The sequence below is a fragment of the Rhododendron vialii genome, chromosome 9a (assembly GCF_030253575.1).
Source record: "Rhododendron vialii isolate Sample 1 chromosome 9a, ASM3025357v1".
NCBI classification, from domain to species: domain Eukaryota; kingdom Viridiplantae; phylum Streptophyta; class Magnoliopsida; order Ericales; family Ericaceae; genus Rhododendron; species Rhododendron vialii.
Window position 1 is genome coordinate 35076801 of NC_080565.1, and position 27694 is coordinate 35104494.

Consider the following 27694-nt stretch of genomic DNA (forward strand, 5'->3'; position numbering starts at 1 on the left):
ATTCAAAAGACAACTAACGCTCCAGATTTATCCCTTCATTCTGCATAAATCTCTGCCCTCCATTCTACAAAATGGCATGCCTGTAAATATCTAATCCATCCAATGGCTATCCTAAATGAAATTTTGATTAGATTTTCAAAATGTGAAACGTAGATTGTGGAAACCCTAGCCCCGTAGCTCACACTCCCCGTCTCCCTCTCCCTCTCTCGACTCTCTCTCTCTTCGATTGCTCTTCCAGCACCACCAACCGGCGCGACGAGTCACCACTGGACCTACCACCGTTCGAGGCTCTCAGGGTTCTCTCTCTCTCTCTCTCTCTCTGTACCTTCCATCTCTCTCTGTATTCATGTAAACCAAAATCTCCCCAAACCGGAAAGAGCAAATCAACCGACGTATTATTGTCGAGTTCAATTGTGCAAAGGTAAATTACTGAACCGCTCTGTTTTTATCTTGGATTTGGATTTTGTTTCAGATTTGGCTTTTATAAGCTCTTGAATTTGCCTAATGGAGAATGCGTTATCTTTGAAGGACTCTACTCTTTTTGAAATTTCTCAGTTTGATCATCCCAAAGCTGGTGGATGCAGCTCTTAGGCTTTAGGAGTGGCTTTAAGAATCAAGGTACTAACATAGGCTTTAAAATTTTGTTTTTCGTCTGCTGTTCATTTTGTGTAATACACTTTTCTTCTCTTAGCAATGGCCCATCCTGAATTTAACTTAGATTTGCTGGATTTAGAAAAAAGATTTCGAAAGAAATAAGGTTGGTGGCTGGGGTGGTCATATAGTAGGGAGGGGTATTTCATTTAGGTTGTGCTTATAAACCGTGGTACAGGCACGGGCAATGCCTATACACGAAATGGTACAATACTTTTCCAATTTCATTCCTAATACTAAGTTTGCTAAAGAGGACCAATTCCACTAGATTGCGTTGGTGGCTGTTGAATAGTGTAAGATGAGTTTTACACTTCAGATTGATATACAACATTTAGAGCAGTATCTATATGCTACAAATTGGTGGTATATAGAAGTTGATACTTAAAGATTTTGGAGAGTCATGGAAAGGAAGTTTAAGCCTCTCAATAGTCTAAGCTTTTCTTGAGAAGAGAAAGTCTAGAGGCATATGGAATTTTGGGAAGCAAACACGTATTTTTTGATAAGAAGACCCTATTTATGACCCTCTTTTGTAAAGTCTTCTAACCTGCCTTTGGGTGTGGTCAATGGGAAGCCACTTTTTGTAAAGCATTTTGACAATAGTTGTGTATATTTATTGTGTTATTTCGCTTATAAATTGAAACTGCATTTTACTGTCTTTTCCCATGACTGTTCAAAGATCCTTTAGTTTCTTTGGATGCTATAGAGATGGTTCAGGTTTAAATATTTAAGTTTTGTTTAACCTTTTCTTTTTCTTTTTTCATTTTTTTAATATCAACTTTATAACTAATGTTGGTTGGTTGCAACCTTTGTTTGGGTATGCTTTCAACAGCATCCTCCACAATAAGGATGTGTCGGTGGTGCAAGAGAGCAACAAAATTATGGGAAGTGCTTTGCTTCTTAAGTTTTAAATGCAACTTGGTTATTTGTTAACAAGGTTTATATTTTTGTCCAAGGTTTTATTGTCTCAAACCAACATCGTTGCCATTCTCTGCGTCTCATGAGAACCGTCATGGATACGGTATTGACGGTATTTCTTTTTCTTCTCTGTAAATTGGGTTTAATTTGTGCCAAAAGTAACTGAGATCTGGTTAGCAATATATTAATTGATGAAGGTGAAAAAAAGAGATGCAAAAGCAGGTGAAATTTTTGCTAGATATGGCTTCCTGTTGATTGTTGATAGTTCCTGGGGTAAGGGGTGTGAGATTAGTATAGTTATTCATTAGCATTGTGTGGGCAAAAAAAAAAAAGTTTCCTTAGCATTGCTTCATTGCTTTTTAACTGGTTATGTGATCGCAAACTTTTCAGTTGATCTTCATAACATGGAGCATGAAACCAAGTCTTGCAACATTTTCCCCTTCTCTTTAACTCTTTATTTCCCCTGCAACTTAAATTGGTCTTGGGCCTACTTTTACCGATAAAATGCCCTCTGTTGCTTGGTGTTCATTGTGATTTAAGTACTCAGTTATGTTTCCCATCTTTATGACTTTCGAATTGGTAGGTGTCGCCTTGGTCTTCTGCCAATCCAATCCTGTTCTCATTGATGGGCAAAGTGGAAGCAATCAATCAAGAAAAGCAATTCTGGATGGCGTTCAGTAGAGGCTTCTAGAAAAGGTTCTGAGAGACCATGAAGATGATGATGGTGGATCTTCAAGTAATTAGGGTGCGGAACTAGGAATTGTTTTAACTACTCTTTATTTATATGGGTTCCTTTTTTTATATATTTACAAAAGCTGAGATCATGCTGAAATGAATTAGTTGTTGATGCTTTTGTTTAAAAGTAGGCCTTGAAAAAAGGACTGAAAGTAGTAGCTGGGATGCTCAAGTTGGTGTATAAGTACTGGAATTGATGTTCAGACCATTATACTAGCTCAATGTTATTATAGATCCATCTTGCCCATGGTTTTTGATTACTAAATGTTGTTTTCATCATGGAAGTTTATTGTTATTATGCGGTAGTTTTGAAATCGTTGAAAAGCAAACTCGCCCGAAGTTAGTTTTGTTGATCAATATAGTAAGGAAGGGTGGTTGAGTTCAGTTGCGTTAAGAACATGTTGTGCCGTGCCTTCAGGCACGGGCAATGCCTAGTTTGTTTACAAAATACACAATATCTACAAACTGGCCTCATACTGTATACTTTGTTCCCAATACATTTGCACAATATCTGGGCATAATTTACAGCTCCATGAAGGAAACAGAAAACACAAAAATAAAACTTACAAAATTTAATTCCTTAATATTTCCAACTGATATTCTAAAGTTTTGAATGTTTTCCTTTGTCATCCAGTCTGTTAGAATCCTCTTCTATTGGATAACAAAATTTTTGAGAGAACACAAAATTTTGGGACTGAGAATTGTGGGATTGCTCCTAAAAGGAGAATCCCTCCAAAAATAGGCGTATGCTGCTTTAAGTGGCGAACACACGGTATTCTTTAGTAAAAGGCGAAAGAATAGTTCGCTCTGTGCTCACCACACAGCTCCGTGGCTTTCTTTGGCGAAGACCCTTGCCTAATATACTAACCCAAGTGCTTCACGTGTACTTCTCTTTCCCGATGTGGGACTCTTTACTTATTTCGGATGGTGGCAAATACCTTAACATCTCTCTCCCTCTCCCTCTCCCTCTCACTATAACTCTAACTCTCTCTCAACCCTCTCAACCCCAGTAGAGGGTTTCCTCATAGAAGTTGAGGATTGTAGCCGATACGTCAGTCTCCAGCTAAAAGCTCACAGATTCTTACGTGGACATGGGGAATAAAATGGGACAGTGAACAATGACTCCGTACTGGGAGGATTTTATTGAACACAGGTGTTCGATTAAATGCCCGACCGAGACTACTTCAGACTTGGTTTCTACCATTTCTTGCAAGTTTAGTGTTGCTGGGCACAGTTGACAATGGATTTGTGAATGTAAGGTGGGTTTTCTGGTGTGGTGGGATAAAGAAACAAACTCGTTTTTACTCGTTCTGTCTTGGAAATGTGGACGGGTGTGCCACTTATTTTGGAGATCTTGGTTCTTGATTCTTGATTAATAGTTGTGTCACATTAATGTGGTTTCTTGAAGTTCAATTATTAGGACTTGGGATTCTAATTAACTAATGGCCTTCTTGGAAGTACTGGGTAGAATGGAGGTTCCCACTGCTGATAGTTTTTCCTTTGTTTGGTGATGAGGATATCAGAGGTTTTATCCTAAGCTATTGCATTCTCCGGTCTCAAATGTATTGGGTGGTTTTCCCCACGCTTGTGCAGTCCCCCATCTCACATGTATTGGGTAATCATCGTGGCCCCTAGAGGTGGTGGCTTCAAGGAGTTCAAACACTTCATTGGATTCAAATCCGCAACTACAATTTCTGAGACGGTCACCATGTATCACCTTGTAAATAGATACTCGCTCTCTTATTTTGCAATGAGATTTACGTTTGGATGCTATATGTCGTAATGTATCAGCTTGCTAGTTTTCCATCCTTCACCTCATGTCTTGGGGTCGCGGTTATTTTCTTTGCTAGATGATTCGGAGCTAGACAGTAACCTTGGAGTTACAGACTTACAGTACATCCGCATATGGTTGAAATTTTGATTTTTCTATTGGATTGAGTCCCATTGACATAAAGCCTAACTGGCTCGGAATTCGAAATCCAAACCTCAGGATCTTTGTTAGGCTGGGATTTCATATTACACGCGCCCTCCCTCTCTTCTGCCTGCTCTACATGCAATACATCAAAATTGTTGCCTCGCCGTCATCCTTGATGGTGTCTTAAACCAAAAAACGGAGCATCGGAGCATTCATGGTAATTCTTGTTTCTTTTCTTAATATGTTTGTGTTTGGACTTTTACGTAGTTCATTTCTTTTCTTGTCTTCATGAAGTTGAAGCACTGCACATTGCTTGTCTTTACGTTTAGCTGAATCAAATGGGGTGCAGGGATATAGTCGCAATATAAAGAGTCAGAATTAAAAAAGATGGATAGTTTAACAGTTGAACCATTACATTTCTCAACCATCAAGTGTACTGTATCAAATGGGGTGCAGTAGATGTAGTTTCTATCAACTCTTCTCAGGCTAGTACACATGGAGCAAACCGGCTTTAATTGTGCGCTCCGCAAATAGGCGATGAAATTAGACCACAAAATTAATCGAGATGCATGTAAACTAACCTGAACACCTAAGTTAAAAAAAATAGATATAGGTGGAGTATAAAGAGTCACATTCACAAGGTGGGGAACAGTTGAGAGGTACAATAGTATGATGGAGTAAAAACTGGCAGGATTTCAAAAGTGAGGGGTTCCATTGGTCCTTTGCCCTTAATCACAGTGCATTTAAGTGGAGATATTTTTCAGTGCTGAGCAGGCACCGGCCACGTGGTGCCGAACACTCATCTTGGCCGTCCAAACATGTTTTGGACGATCCAAATTTGTATGGGCTTGAGAGGGTGTTTTGATAATTTTACACTCAAAATTTATCCAAATAGATCTGGACCGTCCAAAACATGTTTGGACGGCTGAGATGGTGCTCGGCACCACGTGGCCGGTGCCCACCTGGCACTGAAAAACTTCTCATTTAAGGCCCCGTTCCCGAAAGGGAAATAAGTACTTATTTTTTAAGAAGCCGATTTCAAGCTCAAAAATTATATGTTTACACAAATAAATTTTCGATCAATATGTTTGATAGACCTTATTGTGATCTTTTATACGGTGCAAAAAAAAATTAAAAATTTATTTTTCATTTACATTATTTTTAAATTTAAAAATATGAAATAAGTATTTATTTTTTAAGAAGGTATTTTAGAACGGGACCTAAGTGGCAAAATGATACTACACAACACACTGCGAATTGCGTTGAGAAATGTCCCCACCACCGAATTACCACTTCTATGAACCAGCACATAACAAAATATGGGTACCTGTTCGTTACGACTTACGAGGTACAAGGAAATTCAACAAAACTCAACTAGTAATGTACAATGTACAAACAAATATGATGGGGATAATATACGAGCACGAGTACAAATATAGGTAATGGTGCGATATGAGTACGTAAATACAAGAAAACTTAACTTACGCTAAGTACGAATAGGTTTATAGTAGTTGAAAAGCCCGGCCCATATTACTCTTTAAAACTCAGGTGTTAAGAAGAGGAAAACGACCTTATAGTTAGCATAGACATGGCATGTCCAGGACATTCTAACACACACTCCTGGAGGAGGACACATGGCAACCGGACAACGGTCCACCAAACAAAGGCCCAACCAAGCTCTGATACCAAAGTTGAAAAGCCTAGCCCATACTACTCCTTAAAACCCAGGTGTAGAGGCGGCTGTACATGTAGAGTACCATGGTCAACTGAACACCAAAAAATAATTTTTTTTGTTTAGAATACAAGTAAAAATTATGAGTTAATCTTACTTTGAACACCTAACTCAAATGTCAATGAACATCCAATTCTAAAACTCTTGAATACCTAATCCAAAAAGAATTAAATACTCATTCCAAAACGAACTCAACAACCAATCACAATCCAATTACCGTCCATCAATCTAGGTAATTCATATTTGAACACCTAATATATTATCTCAAATAAAGCTCCCAATCATAATGAGAAAATGAAGAGAAAAAGAAAAATCTATAGAGGTCTTCGTCCATCTTTACTATCGTTTGTCTAAATGTATTAATTTTGTATTTATGACAATAACTACTTTAATTTTTTGTAGTAGCTTATATAATTACGGACAAAAGCATTAAAAAATTCAACCACTTTGCAAAACCCCATTAAATTGAATAATATTATTTCCAAATTAAGACTATAAAAAAAAAAAACTCATTATGTCACTCTAAAGAACAATATATTTTTGAGAAGGTCAGCCCCAATATACTTGCTACATTTTATTTCAAATGGGTTTTAGTAGATTAGTATGCTGGCTAAACAGTGACACAAAATATGATAACTCGCCTGGGACAGCTGTAAAATTTTACCCCCTCCCTCTATTCTTGAAAAACGGTCTCGTACGCAATGCCACAACTTTCAAAAAAATAAATTATTTGTAAAAGAATTTAGTATTTTTTTTTTAGTTCTAATTTCGCCTCGTAGTTAATTTCTTTAGAATAGAAGTATTTTTTTTTACTGCACTATCTATACTAAGTAGTATCAAATTTTGTACATATATTATTGGTTAAAAAATTAGCCAGTAGAGTTAAGATAATTTTTGAACACCCTACCACAAATTCCTGGAGCTGCCACTGCTCAGGTGTTAAGAAGAGGGAAACTGGGACCTTATAAGTTATAACAAGTATAGACGGGACATGTCCAGACGATGTGAGACACATTCCAACAATAATGAAGCAAGGTTGTTAACACCGTTCCGTACCGGCCAGTATGGACCGGTACGTACCGGTTTGGTGAGAAACCGGTATTCTAACCATACAATACCATTCCGGTCTCAATACTGGACCTTACCGGTCGGTACCGGAAATTTCGGATAATATCGGGCGAGATGGTATTACCGGAAATTTCGGCCGATATTTTGCAAAGCTTGGCCGTTTGTAATTTTAGCCTGTTCCGGCGAGTTCCAGACTTACCGGCTTTACGTATCATTGTGAAAACAGGAGAAACAGAAAAAAAAAAATAGAAAGAAGGGAAAGAAGACATAAAGTTATGGAGAACAGAGAAGTATTTCTGGAACTAATTGTTCTTCAGAACTTTAGATCTAGTCTTCCAAAGACCTTCCGATGAACTTCTCCGTCGTCTTCCTCACGCCTCTTCACTATTTAGTTGATTCCTGGCATTTTTCTTCAAGTCTTCTCCAGATCTGAGATAGTAAAAGGACGACTGAAAGCAGAACAAGCTTTATTGGGGTTCAGCCTTTTTTGGAGATTATTCAGTGTATTTGATACATCATGCAGTAGCTTACATTCATTCAAAACCACTCTTTATTTATCACTGTTATCCTTTTATTTAATGAAGGTTAGTAGTCCTATTATGATAACTCTATATAATTGTTAGGTAAATGATATATATATATATATATATATATATATATATATACACATATATGTATTGAATTTTTAATATATACTTATGGTGAAGTGCAAAGACATAGTTATTTTATGATGAATTGCATGGTATGGGAGATTTTTTTAAATTATAATTATATATAATTATTATATATATTGTAGTTGCGGTAAATCCGAAACGGTACTCAGTATTTGACCGGTACCGGTACGTACCGTACCAGTAGAAAAACCGGTACCCTGATCGGTACGGTATTCAGAACATTGTAATGAAGAACACAGATTGGCTGATTCTGATAACCATGCTTTGATATATAGTGTCATGAAGCTACAAAGGTGGAAGGTAAGTGCATAAATGTTCAAAGAACACTTCAAGAGGAGACAAGGACTTGAATGTGACCAAACCTCTGATGTGAAGTTAATGAGGGCAATGAACCTCGTTTTCACTTCTGGGCAATACAAGTTCACTGGACTTTCCAAAAGCACAATAAAAGATACAAACATCAAAAATTATATAGCCTATAATAGTACGTATAGGAACACAATTGCCTACATAAGCGCAAATCCGGTAAAAATCTTGTACGTCTTCGCATCAATTGTGACCCTTAAATTTGGGATCTGGGGACCACGTAGTGCAGGGGTGCCCTACAGGGGTGTGTAGTGTGAGATCCAAGCACTCCATGATCCCAGTCCCTGAAATCTTAAATTTCATTGAACAAAAGCAAATACAAACCCAATAAGATCAAGACCAAGAAATTATGTAATACCGCATGGAATTATGGAGACTTAAATCCTTGTTGCACAAGGAATTACAAATCAAAACATTAGGAATATTCGCAAGAAATTAAACTCCCTACATAACCAAGCACTTAACCTACAGAATCAAACTAAAATGTAAAATCTATGAAAAGATTCTTGTTTTTTTTTTCCCCCCTTTCTATTTGTTAAATAAAAGAGAATAAATGTTTTATTGAATTTCGATACAACGTGTACGTAGGCTCTTGTATTTATACAAGAGTGGTGGAATCCTAAAATATGGAAACAAAATCAAATCCTATACTATGGAAAGATAATCAAATCCTTGATCCTAATCAATTATAATTGATTCTATCAACTATAATCAATCAGAATATTTTCATTATTCTAACATCCCCTTAAATTCAAGTAGGCCTACCAACTTGAGTTTGAAAAAACCAAGAAAATCAAGAACAGCCAAGCCAAGCCAAGAGAAACCAGGAGATAGAAACGATCAGGAGAGCTAGGAGCCGGGAGAATAGCCAGGAAGAAAACTAGAAGAAACCAAGAAAAGCCAAAAAACAAAGAAGCCAATAATCGAAAAGCCTTGAGCGTTGGTAGGTGTAGGCAACCGGAAAGCGTGAACGAGATTGACAAAGTAACTAAGTGTCCAGCAGACGGCAACGAGACTTAGGCCGTCCGCTAGAAGCAAATATCCATAGGACTTAGACTTTAAAGCTCTGATACCATGTTAAATAAAAGAGAATAAATGTTTTATTGAATTTCGATATAACATGTAAATAGGCTCTTGTATTTATACAAGAGTGGAATCCTAAAATATGGAAACAAAATCAAATCTTATACTATGGAAAGATAATCAAATCTTTGATCCTAATCAATCACAATTGATTCTATCAACTATAATCAATCAGAATATTTTCATTATTCTAACACTATTGATCAAGTAGTTTACCTAATCAATTTGCGAATCCGAGTTGCAAAGGTGGACATCACAAAAAACAATGAGCAATACAACGAACTCAACTTTAAAAAACAACTCCTGACACAATGGCATCCGGAGCCGCTCGATGCATCCAACAGTTCTAGATGCAGTTATGTTCTAAAGTTGCATTTAGTAGACTATTTGAAACTGAATACAACACTGAAAATGGAAAAAGATGAAAACAGGGGAGACTTAAAACTCTAGAGTGAAATCCAAGAAGAAGATGATCGCCTGTTTCAATCAAGTCTAATAAAGCTAAGACCCAGACCCTCATCATTGATCCACCCATACTTCTCCATAAAAGGATTGACTTTATCCTTTGGTGGGTAACTCTCAACACAATCTTTCCAAACATTTCCCTCTTTCAAATCCCTCATCACCTCCCACACACAGTTGTTGCACTTAAACCCTGCACCAAAGCTAATCATCAAAATCCTATCCCCCTTCTTCAGCCTCTTCTTAGCCTCCATGTACCCCAGAACATACCACAACCCGCCCGCCGACGTGTTCCCGAACCGGTGGAGCGCCATTCGAGACGGTTCAATGTCATAGTCACTCAACCCCAGGCCCTTCCCGACTCCATCGATGACCGCCTTCCCGCCCGGGTGAATGCAGAAGTGCTCGATCCCCGTCTTGAGATTCAAACCAACTCCGACTTTTTCCAATTCGCGGTTGTTGTTGGTTCCTTTAGTATTCCGCCGAAGGGATGCGATTTTGTATCGAATTAGTTCGTGTAGCGGTAGTATTTTAGGCACTACGGTTGTTAGGTTCACGGTGAAAGCTCTAGCTGCCGCTCTGGTGAGTCGCTTGGTGAGGCGGAAGCCTTTGTGTCCGAGATAGTCTTCGACTTGCATGCAGCATTCGTAGGCCTCGTCGTCTGCTCCCATATGTGTGCGTTCCATACACGTGAGCTTCAAAATAGCCTGGTTTTTCAAGGCTGCGTCGTTTGTCAGGAGCATTGAGCAGCCGCCTGATCGGAAGAGACAGTTGGAGAGCATCATTGACCTGTTCGAGAATTTAGACACTAAATTGATCAAAGTCGTGAAACAGTATAATAGGAACGACCCTCACTTTTCGTGGGCCTAAAGCAAAATTTAAGAGGGATTCTTTTTGCCTTATTATATAGGGTACTAAAATAGTAGAAGGGACTCTCAAATTTTGGAAATTTACGGAGACCTAAGCGACCGCACCTTTGTCATTACCTCAGGGCGGCCTCAAGAACATTGGAAATCAAATAAAAGTAGTTGGTAAGACAAATGAGAGACACAACAAATCAGTTTAATTATTCCGTTCTCCCGGGGAGCATGGTCATGTGGTGCTCCGGGACTAGTTGCACGATTAAGTATATAGACCTCACATAAGTGAACGGTACTTGAATGATCCGGAGCATTACGTGGCTAATGCTCTGGAATTACTCTACAAATCGTGGATCTACCTTTCTCTGCCGCAATACCAATTTGGTCCCATTGATTCCGTGCTCACGACCACAGCCAACGCCTTCCTGTGAACCTTAAACAACTGCCGCACCAAATCAACGGCCACAAGGCTGGCGCTGCACCCCATTCCGGCCAGATTAAACACCTTCACATCCTCCCTCATCTTGTACCGGTTCACAATCCGAGCCGTCAGTGACGGAACGGTCGAGAGCAACGACACATTCACGACCAGGATATCCACCTCGGACGGGTGGATGCCCGTCCGGGAGAAGAGGCCGTCGAGCGTGTCGAAGATGATCTCGTCCATCTCGGCCAACGCGTCCGGCAGGGAAGGACAGTCTTCCTTGCCCGATAAGACCATGGTGGGGGAGTATGTGTCTTCGCCGATCCCGGAGTTGACCATGGTTTGAAGGAGGAACTTGTACTCGTCCAGGCGGAGGTTCTTGTTGCGGAGGATGATGCTGGCGCAGAGCTCGGTGTCGAGCTTCCGGTCTTCGGTGGCTTTGTAGCACTCGTAAGCCAGCATGTAGCAGTGTCGGTGTTTTCTTTGGAAGATTAATTTGAGGAGTTGGAAAATGGAGTAGAGGAGAGGGAGGAGAGAGATGGCTATGAAGAGCTCCATGGTTAGAGAGAGAAAGAGAGTATGTGTTCCTTTCCTTCCTTGTTTGAACTTCTATATGGGCTGTTTGAGATGGAAGAAGAAGTGTGATTTTTAAGGAGAAGATCATTTAAAATTTCTTGGTAGGGTCGTGGCATCTATAGTCTAGATTATGAAGCATGGGCGTCCACTCTCCCCTGCAGGAGAGTAATTATTCGGACACCAAATTCAACCACATTACTACTCTACATACGCAGGCTTTTATACAGGCTCTCACAGAGACTCACATAGTGGGGCATCGCACGAATATGAATATGTGCGCAAAAGTGTTTTTTTGTATAGGTACGTGTGTATGGTTGTAGAAGTACTGTTTTTTGAACAAAACCTATGAGGTGCCCCTCGACAATCTTGATATTGCGTATTCGTGTCGTTGATCCACCGCGGTCGCATTCAATTTTTTTTGAGTCATGGCAGATGCTTGTGCGTTTATGCGAGTAAAAGTACCGTCAAATGCTCTTAGGCAGTGGCAGAACTACTCAGTGGCTGGGAGGGGCTAGGCCCCCCCCACTTGTCATTTTTCTAGACCCTGTTTTATAAATTTTTTTAAAAAATAAGCAACTTATTTCACATTTTCAAATTAAAAAATAATGTAAATGAAAATTAAATTTTCAATTTTTTTGCACCGTTTAAAAGATCTCAATAAGATATATTAAATAAGATCTATAGTGCTAGAGAAATTATTTGCGTAAACATATGATTTTTGAGTTTGAAATTGCTTTCTTAAAAAATAAGTACGCTTGGATTTTTGGAACGAGGCCTAAAAGCTTCAAACTGGAAGTTCTAAGCTTTTGCTAAGTTTGATTGGGGTATCATCTTAAGGGAAGATCCCTAATTGTTCATGGTAGTTAGGGGTGATACCGGTCCGGTTTCGATCGTTTGGGTGTATTTTTCGGTCGAAATCGGTTATTTGGTTTGAGATTTTTAGAAACCGGAACCGGTTGAGATAAATCAGTCCGGTTTCGACCGGCTCAACCGGTTTCGGTCCGGTTTATCTGGTTTTTATTCATAGGCCATATTTTGGGCCCAACACATTAACAAAATCACAATTCAACCCACAAAATATCAACCAAAAATTCGTAATTCAATCATTTTTTTTTAGCCCAACAAAAAAGAATCAATTTTGAGCCCAATACATAAAAAACCCATAAAAACATAATTAAGCTCATAAAAACAGTTTTTTATATAATAAATATATTTATTAGACTAATATACACTACAAAATATCAACCAAAAATCAATAATTCAACCCCTCCCTTATGTTTTTTATATACATATATATAACCGGTCCGGTTTCGACCGGTTTTTAAAACACATAAAGCGGATCGAAATTATATTTTTGGTTTATAAAATTTTATAAATCGGAACCGGATCGAAATTATTCAACCGGTTTAAAAAATTAGGTCCAGTTCGGTTTTTTCGGTTTCGATCAATTTTCCAGTCTCGGCTAACACCCCTAATGGTAGTGTCTCTTATTTGACATAGGGGGCAAAGATCACAAATCTTCTATCCCCAAATTCATTATCCTCTTTGTGACTATGATCCTGAAATGTGAGTCAAGGGAAGGAGCTATACAATGGCCAAGAGTGCCATGGCACCTTAAGTACATATCTTGAATAGTTAGAAAAAAAGTGATAGATGCCTGATGATTTTCCTAGTTCTCTTCTTCTCTCTTTTTTTTTTTTTTTTTTTTTGTGATGTTGCTTATGCATGAAATACATTCAAGTATAGTAGTAGAAGCTACAATTTTGGTTTTGACATTCCTTATTTCTGACTGAACCAGACAAAATTTTCGACTCTGTCCAGGGCAAAATCTTGCAAACTGGATGTAGATTGAGACAAGCGATACTGTGGCTCGGAACCGGGACCTTATTGTGCATGGGTGCTTTATAATGAATGACCCAAGTCATTTAAAAGTGTTTTGAACGGTGCAGATCTGTTTAAAGTAAATCTGGATCATTTCGTTATCAAGATGGACAGTTACTGACAGTGGAAAACAGAGCAAGCTGGACCTAGTAAATAGTACTACAGAGTATGGCAGACGGTAGTAACTTAATGGGGGTTGTAGCATTTATTTTTGGAGAAATTTATCAGTGTCGGGTGGGTACCACGCGGTGCCCGCTCGACACATCAGGGCCATATATTTTGACTTTGGACGGCTTGAATTTGGAGAGAGAAAGAGGAGAGAGAGTGGTGGGGTGGGAGGAGAGAGAGGATTTCAATCTGAGCCATTCAACATATTTTTGGACGGCCCGGATAGGCTGCTTGAACACCATGTGGGCACGGCCACGTGGTACCCACCTGCCAATGCCAACTCTGGATTCAACTACCTCTGCCATATGTATCAAATAGACGTTTACTTTCCATCCCACTTGCAACCTGTTTCTTCTGTCTACCGTCCATAAGGTTCTCAGCAAGGTAGTTTGCACCAGCTTTTAAAACCCCCATCGCATACTGTGTCAGCTAACACATCTGTGCCACTTCACATGCCTTTTCGGGGGCAATTTTTGATGGTCGTCGTGGCCCCGTCTTCTCCGCAATCACACATTTAAGTCGATCCGTGATTCAATATATGAACCTTGCATAAACGTATGATTACAAGGGAGTTGAGGCATGACGCGATGATGCTTGAGACCGCCAAATAGTTACTTCGCTTTTGAGCCTTGAGTTGTTGCTATGGCATGTGGGTCACATTGGCATCATTATTTTCAAGATCAATGTTTTCAGTCTAGTAGACTTTGTTTTTTTTTCTGCGTAGCAAAGTTCACCAACCAAGAGCCGGCTTAGAGGGAAAGTTGAGGAAACCGTTGCTTCCTTCCCCAAATTTTTTTGGCCCAAAGAGGGTCCCCAAAAACACAGTTTCTAGTTTTAAATAATGAGTTTCAATTACCTTCGAGTAACATTTTCTTGGTCATGAGGCAGCTTAGGTTCTTTGAATGTTTTCGGAGTTAGGTTTGAATCTCCACCCTTAAGTTTTCTGCAATATTTTGTGAAATTTAGTTCAAAGATACGGAGATAGATGGCTCCCTATTAGAATTTCTGCTTCGGACCTCAAAGATTTTTGAGCTGACACTGCACTGACCAACCAAGTTGTGTATGCATTAATAGCCGCACAAGACCTACCCCGTGGATCGAAGACCTATCCTGTTCTGCCTATTTGAGGAATCGCAATTATCACATTGCAATGACTCTCTGACCAGTTGTAGGGTTGGCCGCTGCTCTGAACAGTTGCTGTGTTCTTCATTTTAATGAGCATACTCTGGAAGTGTACTAGCACTTCAAAGTGAGCGCAATCACATGATTTTATTCATTTTTGGATCTGGCCCTGTAGTGAACAAACTCACTACAAGAATAGTAAGTAATCGCGGCCGTTCAAAAGAATTTTCAATGATCTGAATTTAAAGTAAATTCTTCCAAAAAGAGATTTTCTCATCCCGGAAGAATTTTTTTTAAATCTGGAGCAATAGACGGTTGCAATTTCGGGGTGTATATCCGGTTCTCGTTTGGATCTCTGGGTAGGATCTGGAATGAGCTGAGCCTTCGTCTCCCTAGATTTGCAAGACAGGGCACCAGTCCTAGCCGACCGTCAGCCGGAAGGCAGTACAATGCTTGAGTTAGTTTCAATTGGAACTGCGTACTTCTTTCTGGGTTTAAAATTGTACTACTATTTCTTTTTAGAGAGAGACTTGACGTACTCAGACTCCAAATAAGCTTGTGCCAAGTTCATGTCTTCAGTGACTTCACAAATAACCTCTTTTCTGTTTGAAGTCATGCATTGCGGACACCACGTGACTGAACCGTATCACTTGGCACTGACGTGGCTCCAGCCGTCGTCGCATATCAATATCACCGCCCTGACCCAACAACTTGCTCCGCCTGCAATACCAGAGACCGAGCGGCTCTACCAGCTGTTAGGGGCTTGGGCCGCTTGGCTGACGAAGAAGGTACATAAACTGCCGTGCGGCCCACTACACGAAGCTGGCATTGGACGACTGCAGTCGGGAACTACCAGTCTACCTAGCTCAATAAATAACCAATAACAGATAGTAGTAAAAATCTGAAGGAAGTAAAACGAAGGTCCAAGACCATCTCCGATATTAGACAACGAAAATAATTTTAAAATATCTGAAGAATCGAATACTCATCAGGGAGATCTAACAATATATGAATATATTCGAGGTTTCATTTGTTAACAGAAGTGACTTTACCAAATTAAAAAGCATGAGGATACTAGATGGTCTGGTTAGGGGCAAATGTGGACCCTTCCAGCGTTCACTTTTATTAGCGATATCGTTTTTGTTTTAGATCTTGTCGAGAACATTGATACCGTAAAAAAATATGTTGATCAGATAAGATTTGAAACACTTTTACCTTAAAAACTCATTTTTCTTGATAATTAATAAACATATGCTTCGATCATATACTTATTCTATTCGATCAACATGATTTTCAAAACACTTTTCTGAAGGAAAAACGAAGAAGAAAAGTTGGGTTGTTTGAAACCGTCTTTAAACAGATGAAGAATTGATGGGTGGAAGTTGAAATTCATTTACTGAGATGTAAATGTTTGACAAACTTTGTACTAATGATTCTGACACATCATAAGTTAAGGGACCTTTTTCCATTCAGTGCGGCTTGAAGAAATGAGCTGATCCCTGGCCTTTTGAGATCTGTTGCTTTGAAGTTTCTATACTCACGCCAAGAGAAGATGGAAAGATAGGTCAATTGCCCGAAAAAAAAGGAAGATGGGTTGTCACCTCGTTTGCCCTTTCATCATAGGGGAAAAAAAAATCGGTTTTTATTTTATTTTATTAGATCATGAAAGAACAGTTTGTTTGATTTGGGGTTTCAGGGACGGTTTCGTAATAATGAGTGGGAATAGACAGATAAATAAAAGTATAGAAATAATAAGCGGAGAAAAACTTATTAGACTTAAAGAATAATCCTCGGTTCTACACTTTGTAAGTTTTCATCCGGCACTTTTTGAACAGTTATGTTTAATTTCATATGTAGATGTATATTTCCTTCCTAAATTCGTGGGGTTCTAGTAATTATAGTTACCTAAAATCATGGGTTGATTAATGGATAAAAATGGGGGGAATTTTCAATTTTCAAAATTTTTAATGGATATATTTTAAATCACTCTCTCTCCTTAATTTCGTGAATTTTTAAATTCTTAATTTTCGTAAATTTTGGTAAATTGATCGGATCATATTATAAACTTACGTGAATATGGTTCGACCAATTTCTTGAAAATTCATGATTTAGTTAAAAAACATGAATACACCATGTTTTAATTTATTCATGAAAACACATGAACAAATTAATCAAAAAAAATGAAAAAATGAATTAAATTAATCGAAAAACATGAATAAATTAATCGGCCATGTTTTTCATGAATACACCATGAAAAAACATGAATATACCATTTTTATTCATGAAAATACAACAATATGAAAAATACACCATGTTTAAAACAAAAAACTGTGTCAAAGAACTAATGGAGCTTACTACTTTTAACACCAGATTCTTGTACATAAACAATATCAGCAGGAGTAAAAAGCCCAGACTGGGAGGATCAAAATAAAAAATAAAAAGTCCAGACTCCCCAACCACCTTAAAGAGTTTAAAAATAGAGGAAATGAAGAGATCGGAGATTCCAAGTTATCTTTAAGTTTCAATCTTCCGATACCGGAGGTGGTCATTGATGATGGCGGTTGTGGTGGTGGTTCAGTTGACGAAACGGATTGCCGACTCATAACTCTTGCCGACGCAAAATGTTTTAGGCTGATTGACGGAGACAATTGAGAGCGTATAACCGGCGACGAAATGGCCATGAAAAAGACTGCTCAGGTGACCGCCATTGAGATATTTTGGGCTGAGTGACGGAGACATGTTTCGCTGCTCAACCATTTCGGAAATTTCAGGGGTGGAGAAATCTGCAAATGAAAATGGGTGGGGGGTTTGGGGGGTTGGATTTGGGTTTGAGAAAATGGGTATTAATGGAAAGTTTCAATGGGTTTTAGGTTTTAAATTGTTTTGCCGAAAGTTTTGGGATTTGATAGGCGTGCTTACCTAAAATTATGCTACAGGACTTTAAAGATTAGTTTTTAGTCCCAAAAATCTCTGCATATATATACATTTACTATATACGGAGTATATAATAGTCAATATATCTATACAATAAAGGGCAAACTTGGAATTATTTAAAAGCGGGGATGAAAACATAATTGTTCAAAATGATAAGGATGAATACTTATAAAGGATAAGGTTCGAGAATGAATATTTAAAAACTCCTAAAAACTATGCCGAGAGAAAACTGTCTTGAGACCCCAACAAACCTCTCTAAGTGCCATCGGTCGTGGTGAGCTCCAGCTGCTCCTGAGTGCTCCACCAACACTTAAAAAAAGAGTAGTAAAGTAGACGCGCGCATCTCCTGGCTTCACTCGGGGCCAAATTTATCTAGTATCGAATGATATGGACATATGGTGACGCAGGGCATCTTATGAACTACGGAATAATCATGCAACAAAGATAAACACAAACTGTATAGGTTTAGAGAAACGCTCTTTAAACTCTTTTCATTCAATAATAATTAAAAATTGCTTAGGCCTAAGGTTTACAACTTATTATATAGGCAGAAAACCCTAACCTTAGAAGGAAAATGAAAAATTACCAATTTTGGAAAAAATTGAAATTATTACAAATTCAGAAAATAGAGAAAAAAATAAGACCTCTCCAAAAAGAACGGATTGTAACGGAGTTTCCTACTAAAAGTAAAACTAATATTTTTTAAAACGGCAAAATAACCCTTTCGGAGGCCTAAACAGCCGTAAACAGCTAAAAAACACACGGCACATGCCCAGAAGGCAATGTGTCTTGACCGTTGGACTGTTTCGGATTGAACATAGTTGGGCCTGACTTGTAATTCCATCGTTGCATGATTACGGTTTTGCCACTCTAGGTTTAAAATGTCTAAAGTGGTACTCCTCTTCTATGGCAACCGCATCATATGGTTTAAGGCCTTGTTTTCACCATTTTTTTTTTCTCTACAATTACTAGCAATAAATCCGTGCTATATTTTTTTTAAATGGCAAAATATTATTAAACCCGTGCCATATTACGAGATTTTTTTAAATATTTCCAGTTTCATTCTCTGATTTATCATTTTCCTCTATTGTAGGAGAATTCTGGATGTCCTCTGGGAAATAAAATACCAGAAATCAACGAGTTGGTATGCCAAAATACTTTACTTTAACTAGTTTAGTTTCAGGGTTTGCTTACGGGATAGTCATCTCCCCTGACATGACATGAACATCGCCATTGAGGCAAGAGCCACAATTCGGAAAATCAGGTTTCGCTGTAAGGCAACTGAATATACGAAAATTGTGCACGGAATCTGCAATTTGAAAGGGAGTGGTAACAATTGAGGTTTTGAAGCTGTTGTGGGGTGCAGCTGTTTGGGTCTTTGATGTGAATCGATTGGGTTTCGTAATCAATGTTGGTGACTAGAACTTTGACGGAATAGGGGAGGTTGAGGAGAGTGGCAGTTGTTTTTGGAGAGCAAGATAGATCGAACCCGGGGTAGCCGCAGTGAGGTGGGTGGTTGTCTTCGGTGGGAGCAACTTGTTAGGGTGCAATCGTCGAGTCTTGTTTGGGATGTTTTTTGCGAGAAAGACAGCGTCTTCCTAAGTCAATTGACATGCCCGATATTCTTGTCTGAATACAGGCCCAAGGAAATGCTGAGGAGGAAACCCGAATGTAGGCATTGCTTCCGTGCCGATCGCATCGAAGCCATTTTCGCTCGAATGCTTCTTGTTCAGTTTGTAGGAACTCTCTTGATCGTTCTCCGCGGGCTCATGCAGTGTAGATTTTTGATTTTTATTCATTCTATTTGACCATTATCAGCAATATTTCCACTAAATTTCCAAACAGCTACTACCACAAGCGTTAATCTGCAACAATCTTTGTTTTGTTATGGTACAAAATGTTTCTTATTTGCTACCATGGAGATGGAGTACAACATAGGGATAGAATCCCATCAATAATCCTTCTAGAAAAGACGATAAAAGAAACATTATGAGAATTGATCTTGAATACCCAATACATTGGATGCAAATCACGTATTTCAAAGCACAACAGATTCTTTATGGTAACGCTGTACATCAGTAGATTAAAATTCGTTTTATTGTTGTCTCACGGTTTCATGTATCCATATATGGATGAAAGAGACAACTCTCTACGATACAACAGATCGATAGTGGTTATATCTTCTTTACTCGGATTCAACGATAACTTCCAACTCATTGTTAATAGGCCTTCCACTCGACTGTCCTGTGGCCAATGTTGAATTCGTAGAGGCAAATGGATTGGGAGGCTTGATCAAAGTGTCTCCATCTCCTTCCAGCATTTGAATCACAATATGCATTGAAGGCCTGTCAACTGGGTACCACTGAATGCACCAAAGTCCCACAATTGCTAACTTCTTCGCAATCTTGGCATCTCCTTCATCTTGAATATGGATTCTTAGCTCTTCTCCACTGTCCAAATGATTGTAAATCCATTCGGGAAAGTAAATTTTGTTGGTGCTATTGACCATTACATCAAAATTCTTCTTTCCTCCTACCATTTCAAGTAACAACATTCCGAAACTATAAATATCTGCTTTGTATGATATATTCCCGAAGTTCCTTGAGAACACTTCCGGTGCAATATAGCCAATGGTACCGCGAGCAGTAGTCATGGATACAACACTTTGTTCCTTTGAACACAACTTTGCTAGACCAAAATCCGTTATCTTCGGATTCAAGTTCTCATCCAACAAGATATTATGTGGTTTAATATCAAAATGAAGGATTTGTTGATCACACCCTTGGTGAAGATACTCAATTCCTTTTGCTATGCCCATAGCAATTTCTAGCAACTTCTTCCAACCAAGTGAACGCTTCTTGTGATCAGATGATGCAAACTTTTCCAGGGAATCATTTGGTAAGAACTCATAAATAAGAGCTCTTCTGAATCCATCAGCACAGTAACCAACAAAGCGGACCACATTGACATGGTGGATTGTACCAATAATTCCCACTTCGTTTATGAACTCTTCCCCATTTCCCTTAATGTTATTGAGGATCTTAACCGCCACATGAACATCATTGGAAAGTTGTCCCCTATACACTGTTCCATATCCTCCTTGGCCTATTTTGTCCTTGAATTGATTTGTAATTTTCTTGATATCGTCATAAGAGTATCTTGCTGGCTTTAAAGCTCTATAATCCTCCAAAAACATCTCAATCTTTAGACAATCCTTTCTCTTTATTTTCTCTTGTCTGTGGAACCAATACATTGCAATGAGGATTACAAGAAGCAAAAATGAGCCTAAAGTCACACCTGCAATTTCCAAGTCATGACCTGTGAAAGATAGAGAAGACTCGTTATATTATTTCTTTGTGCGCTGAAAAATGGTGTTCAAAGCTTCCCCCCGATTACTATCTGGTCCTGTTTGTTTGACGGCAGTGGTGGTGTCATAGCTTGTGGGGAGTATTCAGTGGAATACCCTCCAAAAGTATGTATATTGATGAAGTGTCAAAAATTGTGTCCACAAAACCATTGATTTCAGCCATTGATTTCAATGAATGAGATGGAGAGTCAAAAATTGTGTCCACAAAACCAACCCTCATACATATAACGTATGTGTTTCGTATTATCTCAGGCCACTATAACATTGAACACCCAACATTGAAATGGAAAAAAGGACAAAAGCTAACATCCGCTCTAAGGGCAGAGGATAATAGGTAAAAAGTATATTGATAGTTATGAAAATGTATTAATACCCGTGATATGTACATTGATATCCGAACTTCTTTGAAATTATTTGGATATTATCCTCCGCCTAGTGGGCGGAGGTTAGCAAGACCGATGTAAAAATTGGACACTCAACTCAATCTCAACCGCGGAGTTAAGTGTCATTATTTTACATGTTGATTCAATTGATTTCACCGCAGAGTGAAAACGATCTATTAATTAAATGGTTGCACCACAAACATAGTACAAAATTTGTTTACAAATTTTAATCGGAGAAGTTTAAGTTAATTTTCCTCATAAATTCTGCAAAATTTAAGGTTCTTCAATAACTACCATCAAGAAATTTTAAGTTAATTTTCCTCATATATAAATTCTAAAATTAAGGCTCTTCAATAATTACCGTTAAGAAATTTTATGGAGCCGCCATCATTAGTGAAGGATTAAGAAGCCCACCGAATGAATAATAGTTGGATTAAATACCACATCCCCCATGGTAGTCCCTGGTAGTATTATATATACCCACGTTGTGAATTTATATATTTGAGGCATGTTTAATCCGTGTCGTGAATCTTTCAACCAATCTAGTTTTGTTTGTCAATCGATACGAGAGATCATTAATGAATTATCAAAAACAAACCTGGACATAATATCGATTGTGAGAGTCTACGAGATAACCAATTTTAACAACTCAACCAATACGAGAATTAAACCCACATAGGAAAAGAAAAAGAAAAAGAAGAAGCAAGAAATGAAGAAAAAGCTTCTTTAAGGGAAGAACACCAACAGGCAGGTGTAAAGATTCGAACTCTTAACCTACTAGTGAAATGCATGAGTCCTGGCCAATTGAACTAGCACCATCCGGTTGACATGTACCTAATAGTTTTTTTTTTTTGCCAAAATGGTAGGAGATTTCATTGATACAAAATAAGCATACAACCAAAGAGGGTTTACTAACCTAAACAGAGACAATAACCAAGAGGTCTAGATTTACAAGCTTTTAACTTGATAACCTCACAAACCAACACGCCAATACGGCGATACCTTGATCATCAACCAACAACAACCTAACAAGCCGGATCGCGACCACCGCAAGCACAACAAGCATTCCGACAATCAGATCCCAAAACCAACGAACGAAATTCCAACCCGCAGATTTAGGGAGACCAGAACCTGGGAAGGATGACACCGAACTAGGAAAAACCCAACCAGAGAAAGACTCGCACCATGAAACCAGAGAGAAAAACACCGGAAAAAAACGAAAAGCAAAAGAAAGAAAACCTCACAATCAAAACTCAACCAAATTAGCACTCATTGTCCGGCGAACCAAGCGCGCACAAAATAGACTCTGGCAATCACATTCGCAAGCTAATCCACAAACCCGAGACACACCTTAGTGACGGAGCACCGACGAGTCAACGACTACGTGATGGAGATGGCGGAGGAGGTGCGGCGGTAGAGAAGACGAGAGGGTTGAGGCAGCTGGAAGCATAGGGAAAGGGTGAGGGCCCCCCCAAGTAGAAATTCTTGGGGGAAGGAGGGTAGGAGGAAAGTAGTGAAGCGGTGACTAGGGTTTAGAAGGTGGTTTTAGAGAGAGAGGGACTCTCATTTAGAGGGAGAGACTTCGTTATTTAGATATATGGGGAAAAAACTGAAATAGTCCATGTAGTTAAGTATTTGTGTCAATTTGGTCCCTGTAGTTGTAATTGGCTCGATTTACACTCTGTACTTTTCATTTTGTTTTAATTTGGTCCAATTACTAACTTCCGTTAGTCCGCCGTTAGTCCTTTAAACAACAAAATCATATGGCTCCCTTTTTTGGAGTTAAAATAGACTCGTTCGGCTAAATAAGCCAATTGGCTTATTTTTTTATACTTATTGAATTTTTTTTCGTATTTGTTAGTTTTTCGTCAATTTTTTTTGGGGTTATTGCATCGTCATGATTACAGGAATCTAAAAAGTAAAAAATTATGATCGAAATTCAATTTTTTTTAATAAAGACGAAAAAATTGGCTTATTGGCTTATTTTTGTTTTTATTCAAAAAAAATAGGTTTCGATCGTAATTTTTTACTTTTTAGATTCCTCTTGTTATGACGATACAATAATTTCCAAAAAAATGACGAAAAACTAACAAATACGAAAAAAAATCGAATAAGGACAAAAAAATAAGCCAGTTGGCTTATTTAGCTGAATAGGGTTACTCATTCCCCTCTTGCCCTAATATGTATCTGAACCAAAACACATCTCATTCTTCCATTCTCCATTGATAAGGAGGCACTTGGGAAGAAATTTGGTTATAATTTTCAACAAAAAGTTGCCATCGAATTCAGCATTTTCATGATCAGCCACGAGACATCATAACCACTGATATTGTCTAAATGTTCGACTTGTGGACAAATACTGAGATGCCTTATTTTTCTACATAGTACTGAAAATGCATATAGAACCATATCCAAAAGTCACAACATGATAAATAACCATGTCCAAAAGTCAGAATATTGTATAAACTCAGTTCCAAATTTACCATGTCATAACCTAATACATAGACATAACAAACCATTCAACTAAGTTACAATAAACCGAACTTAACAGCCCAAGTGGTTACAAAAAATAGTGTCCTGTCATTCCATTCATTTTCCTACACTTGGCCCATGCACTGATTCCTGACCAGGAATGTTGAAAAATAAACCTAAGCCAATTTTTTCGTTTTTATTCAAAAAAAATTGAATTTCGATAATAATTTTTTACTTTTTAGATTTTTCTCGTCATGACGATGCAATAACCCCCAAAAAATTGACGAAAAACTAACACATACGAAAAAAAATTTGAATAAGGACAAAAAATAAAGAAGTTGGCTTATTTAGCCAAACGGGTCTGTTTTAACCCCAAAAAAGGGGGCCATATGATTTTGCTATTTAAAGGACTAACGGAAGTTAGTAATTGGACCGAATTGAAACAAAATGGAAAGTACAGAGTGTAAATCGAACTAATTATAACTACATGGACCAAATTGACACGAACACTTAACTACAAGGACTATTACACTTTTTTTCCCAAGATAAAAAGATGTTAGATTCATCTTTTTTTTGACATGTACCTAGTAGTTACCGACCCTAAATTATTGCGCTTGAAGAATGAAATTTTAACCATTGTCCACCTCGTCCAAACCCATGACCTTCCACAAGAAGAGATGGCAATCAACCCGCCCCAATCGTGACAGAGCAGTTTTTGTTAGATTTTTCGGGTATCGGATCAGATGTGGGGGAGAATCGAAGAAACACGATGGGGCTCGGGTAGGCATTACCTGCCCAAACCCACCCCAATTTTTTGTGTGCATAAATGTATTCATATTCTTGTATTTTTACCCTTATACAACTAAAAAATAACAGTATATATTTTTAAAAAATTCCATTTTGCTTTTGGATAGTAAATTTAGGTTAAGTTGTAATAGTTATTTTGTGAACTTTTTTTTATTGGTACTCACTTATTTTAAAGTTTAGAATAAATTTTTTTTTTTTAAAAAATAAATGGGAGCAGGGCGGGGTGGGGTAGCCATACATTACCGGGTCAGGACGAGGCAAAATTTTTCGGCCAGAGTCGGGTACGGAAAAAGCCACCCCACCCGGTTGCCATTCCTACCGACAAGGCTCTTGCCAATTGGGACAATGATAACTTCATAATCATAATTCATAACCTGCAATTACTCTTTGTCATTGAGTTTTGAAGATCTATAGAGGGTATGCAAATTTTCTTTTAACTTTCTCTGATTTGAGCATGCAAATGGAAGGCCAAATTGAATACAAAAACAAATTAAAAAAAGAACATAAGAATAGGGAAAGAAGAGAAAGAGGGTACCTTTTTTAGGCGGATTGAGGTTGCCAAAACATAAAATTTCCTCGCTCGTGCTGTTACTCATATGCCTACAAAACTTTCCATCAGTCTCACATTTCCCACAATCCGGCCGGAGCCATTGCAACTGCAGATCAGCTGTTTCATCAAACACCTCATAGGGAACCGACCAAACATTATACATCTTTCTGCACGATATCAGCTCGGGCCTATCGTCGATACTATCATTGCCCTGGAAATATACATCACGACCATCGCCACCGCGGAGGCAAGTGACCCGATAACTTTTTTCTTGGTAATTAGGACCAGACTCCCAACCTTCCATTTTTGTTGAAGGGGGGCAACTGAATAAACCGAAATCGTCCACGACATCGTCCATGACATCGATGATGGAATCTGGAAAATTGAAGGGAGTGGAAGACAATTTGAGGTTTTGAAGCTGTTGTGGGAAGCAGCCGTTTGGGTCTTTGATGTGAATCAGTCGGGATTTGTAATCGATGTGGGTGACTAGAACTTTGACTGAATTAGGGAGGTCGAGAACGGTGGTGGTGTTGTTTGGAGAGCAAGAGAGGTCGAAGCCAGGATAGCCGCAGTGAGAGAGGTGTTGGTTCTTTAGACGGAATGGGAAGCGGATTGGTGGACCGTCGTCGGAGCATTTTGATGTTGAAGTGCAATCGTCCTGGGCTGTGGAAAGGCTTAGGAGAAAGAAGAGGAAAACATATATGGACATGGTACTACTCAGTCTACTCCTATATAAAATCTCTCTCTCAAAATCCTTAGTTTGGAGACTTGTAGTTCTATTTTGCTATAGAAATAGATTCGTTCAAGAAAGGGTTTTTTTTTTTTTTTTTTTGAGAAAGGTTTTAGATGAAAGTTTGTGTGGCTTCCCTTTCTTCTAAGAAATCAGTGTTCTTATCCGTTATTTTCTTGTGGAAAATTCAGCAATCAGTGTTAAAAGTCACCGATATTGACCTTGACTTAGGGTGAGTTTTCCAAAAATAAGCTCTTGGATTTTTTTTTTCCTTACTCAAATTTGTTTTTAAATTTGTTAGTCTTGCGTCAAACTTTTGAATATTGTAGATTCGTCTTGATGAGAGGAATCAGAAAAATAAAAAATTGTGACTTTTATCCAATTATTTTGTTAAATATCCAGATTTAGCACTTTTAGCAACCAAAAAGAACTGCGCTGAAAGTGCAAAAAATTGGATATTTCCTAAAAAAAACAGGGTAAAAGTATGGTTTTTTTGTTCGTTTGGTAGTTTTTGGTATTTTAGTTTTGATAGTGGATTGAGAGAGAAATAAGATAATGATTGGAGTGATAGATAATGACTATAGAGAGGTAGAAAGAAAAATGAAAGTAATAATTGAAAAAAATGATAATGATTGAAGAGAAATATAGTAATAATTAGAAAATAAAAATAAAACAAAATTAAACCTACAAAACTAACAAGTCCATAATGTTTTACATTTTTGATTCCTCTCGTCGAGACGAATCTAAAATACTTAAAAGTGTAATAAAAAATTAGCAAATACAAAAAAAAAAAAATTGAATGAGGAAAAAAAACCAAAAAGCTTATTTTTGGGAAACTCACCCTTAGTGAGCTCCACATGTTTATCTATCTTTTATCTTCACTTCTTGTTGGGAAAACTATTAACAAGAACTCTTCGATATTTTTTTTCTTCTTGGTGCAAATGGAGAATAGGCTAAATATTGCAATCACAATAACCAACAAACAAATTAATTTAGGAGCCAAAAATAAAATAAGTAACAACAAGCAAATCATGAGACGCCGGATTTTTACGTGGTTTTTCCTAATTTATAGGTACATCCACGGGAGCATAATCGCTACCAAATCTTCCACTATAATAATAATGGGGTTACAAGAGTTCTTCCCTAGCACAACTAGAGGTACACAAGCATAGGTGAATTTCAACAAAAATAACAAAGAATTACAAGTTTAGATCTCACCAAGTGGATATCCCAAACTCTTAGAACCCGAAAGAAACTTGACGATTCTCTCCGATTAACACTTAGAGCTCGTCAAATAGTAGAACGTACTGAAATCTCATCAAAATCGGAGTAGCAACGTGGTCCGATCTTAAAATCGTTAGTACCGAAGAGTAAAGACGTCCAGTTCTAATTTTTCTATATAAAAAAATTCGTTCAAGAAAGATTTTAGATGAACATTTGTTCGGCACTTTGGTCCCTTTCTTCTCAGTCATCAGCGATCAGTGTTCTTTTCTTTTGGGTAAATTTTACTAACCTCCATCAGGTTTCAGACAAATACAAAAATCTGGCCTAGAGTTTTCGAAATTGCACTGCCCTTCATTGCTTTTGAAACTATTACCAAGATTCTCCCTTCTATTAAATAAATCACTAATGGCCTTAAATTTGGCAATTTATACAACAAAATATATTTGATGTCAAATTAACAAAAAAATTATAAAATAAGATGAGATTAATAAGTTAGGCTGAATCTCCCCTTACTTAAATAATGAAGTACTATTAATATTCACTAGTAAATGAAATTGATTAAAGAAGAAGATAAAACAAAAAGACTAGAAATATA

The 27694-nt window shown here is 38.0% G+C and overlaps 3 protein-coding genes and 1 non-coding gene across 4 annotated transcripts in view; all 4 read right to left on the reverse strand.

The window, feature by feature from the left end:
* The window catches only part of LOC131300520 (spliceosome-associated protein 130 A), a 99342-nt gene that overhangs the window by 35309 nt on the left and 36339 nt on the right, over positions 1–27694 (reverse strand). The gene's annotated exons all lie outside the window — the stretch shown is intronic.
* On the reverse strand, positions 3010–3127 carry LOC131302201 (U5 spliceosomal RNA). The gene has a single exon (XR_009191665.1). It is a non-coding gene; the product is annotated as a U5 spliceosomal RNA (small nuclear RNA).
* On the reverse strand, positions 9338–11653 carry LOC131300525 (3-ketoacyl-CoA synthase 19). Its single transcript, XM_058326422.1, has 2 exons — positions 10821–11653; positions 9338–10390 (listed from the first exon to the last, which is right to left on the reverse strand). The coding sequence occupies exons 1-2, from the start codon at positions 11441–11443 to the stop codon at positions 9622–9624; spliced, it is 1392 nt and encodes a 463-aa protein (XP_058182405.1). The 5' UTR covers positions 11444–11653; the 3' UTR covers positions 9338–9621.
* Positions 19443–25960, reverse strand: LOC131300522 (rust resistance kinase Lr10-like). Its single transcript, XM_058326418.1, has 2 exons — positions 25131–25960; positions 19443–20884 (listed from the first exon to the last, which is right to left on the reverse strand). The coding sequence occupies exons 1-2, from the start codon at positions 25852–25854 to the stop codon at positions 19752–19754; spliced, it is 1857 nt and encodes a 618-aa protein (XP_058182401.1). The 5' UTR covers positions 25855–25960; the 3' UTR covers positions 19443–19751.

Excerpts from the sequence above, each read along its gene's own strand:
- LOC131300525 (XM_058326422.1), bottom strand. The coding sequence starts at position 11,443 with ATGGAGCTCTTCATAGCCATCTCTCTCCTCCCTCTCCTCTACTCCATT. Across the intron at positions 10,391-10,820 it reads TGGTATTGCGGCAGAGAAAG|GTCAATGATGCTCTCCAACT; the intron begins GTAGATCCACGA and ends ATTCTCGAACAG.
- LOC131300522 (XM_058326418.1), bottom strand. The coding sequence starts at position 25,854 with ATGTCCATATATGTTTTCCTCTTCTTTCTCCTAAGCCTTTCCACAGCC. Across the intron at positions 20,885-25,130 it reads CCTCAATCCGCCTAAAAAAG|GTCATGACTTGGAAATTGCA; the intron begins GTACCCTCTTTC and ends TATCTTTCACAG.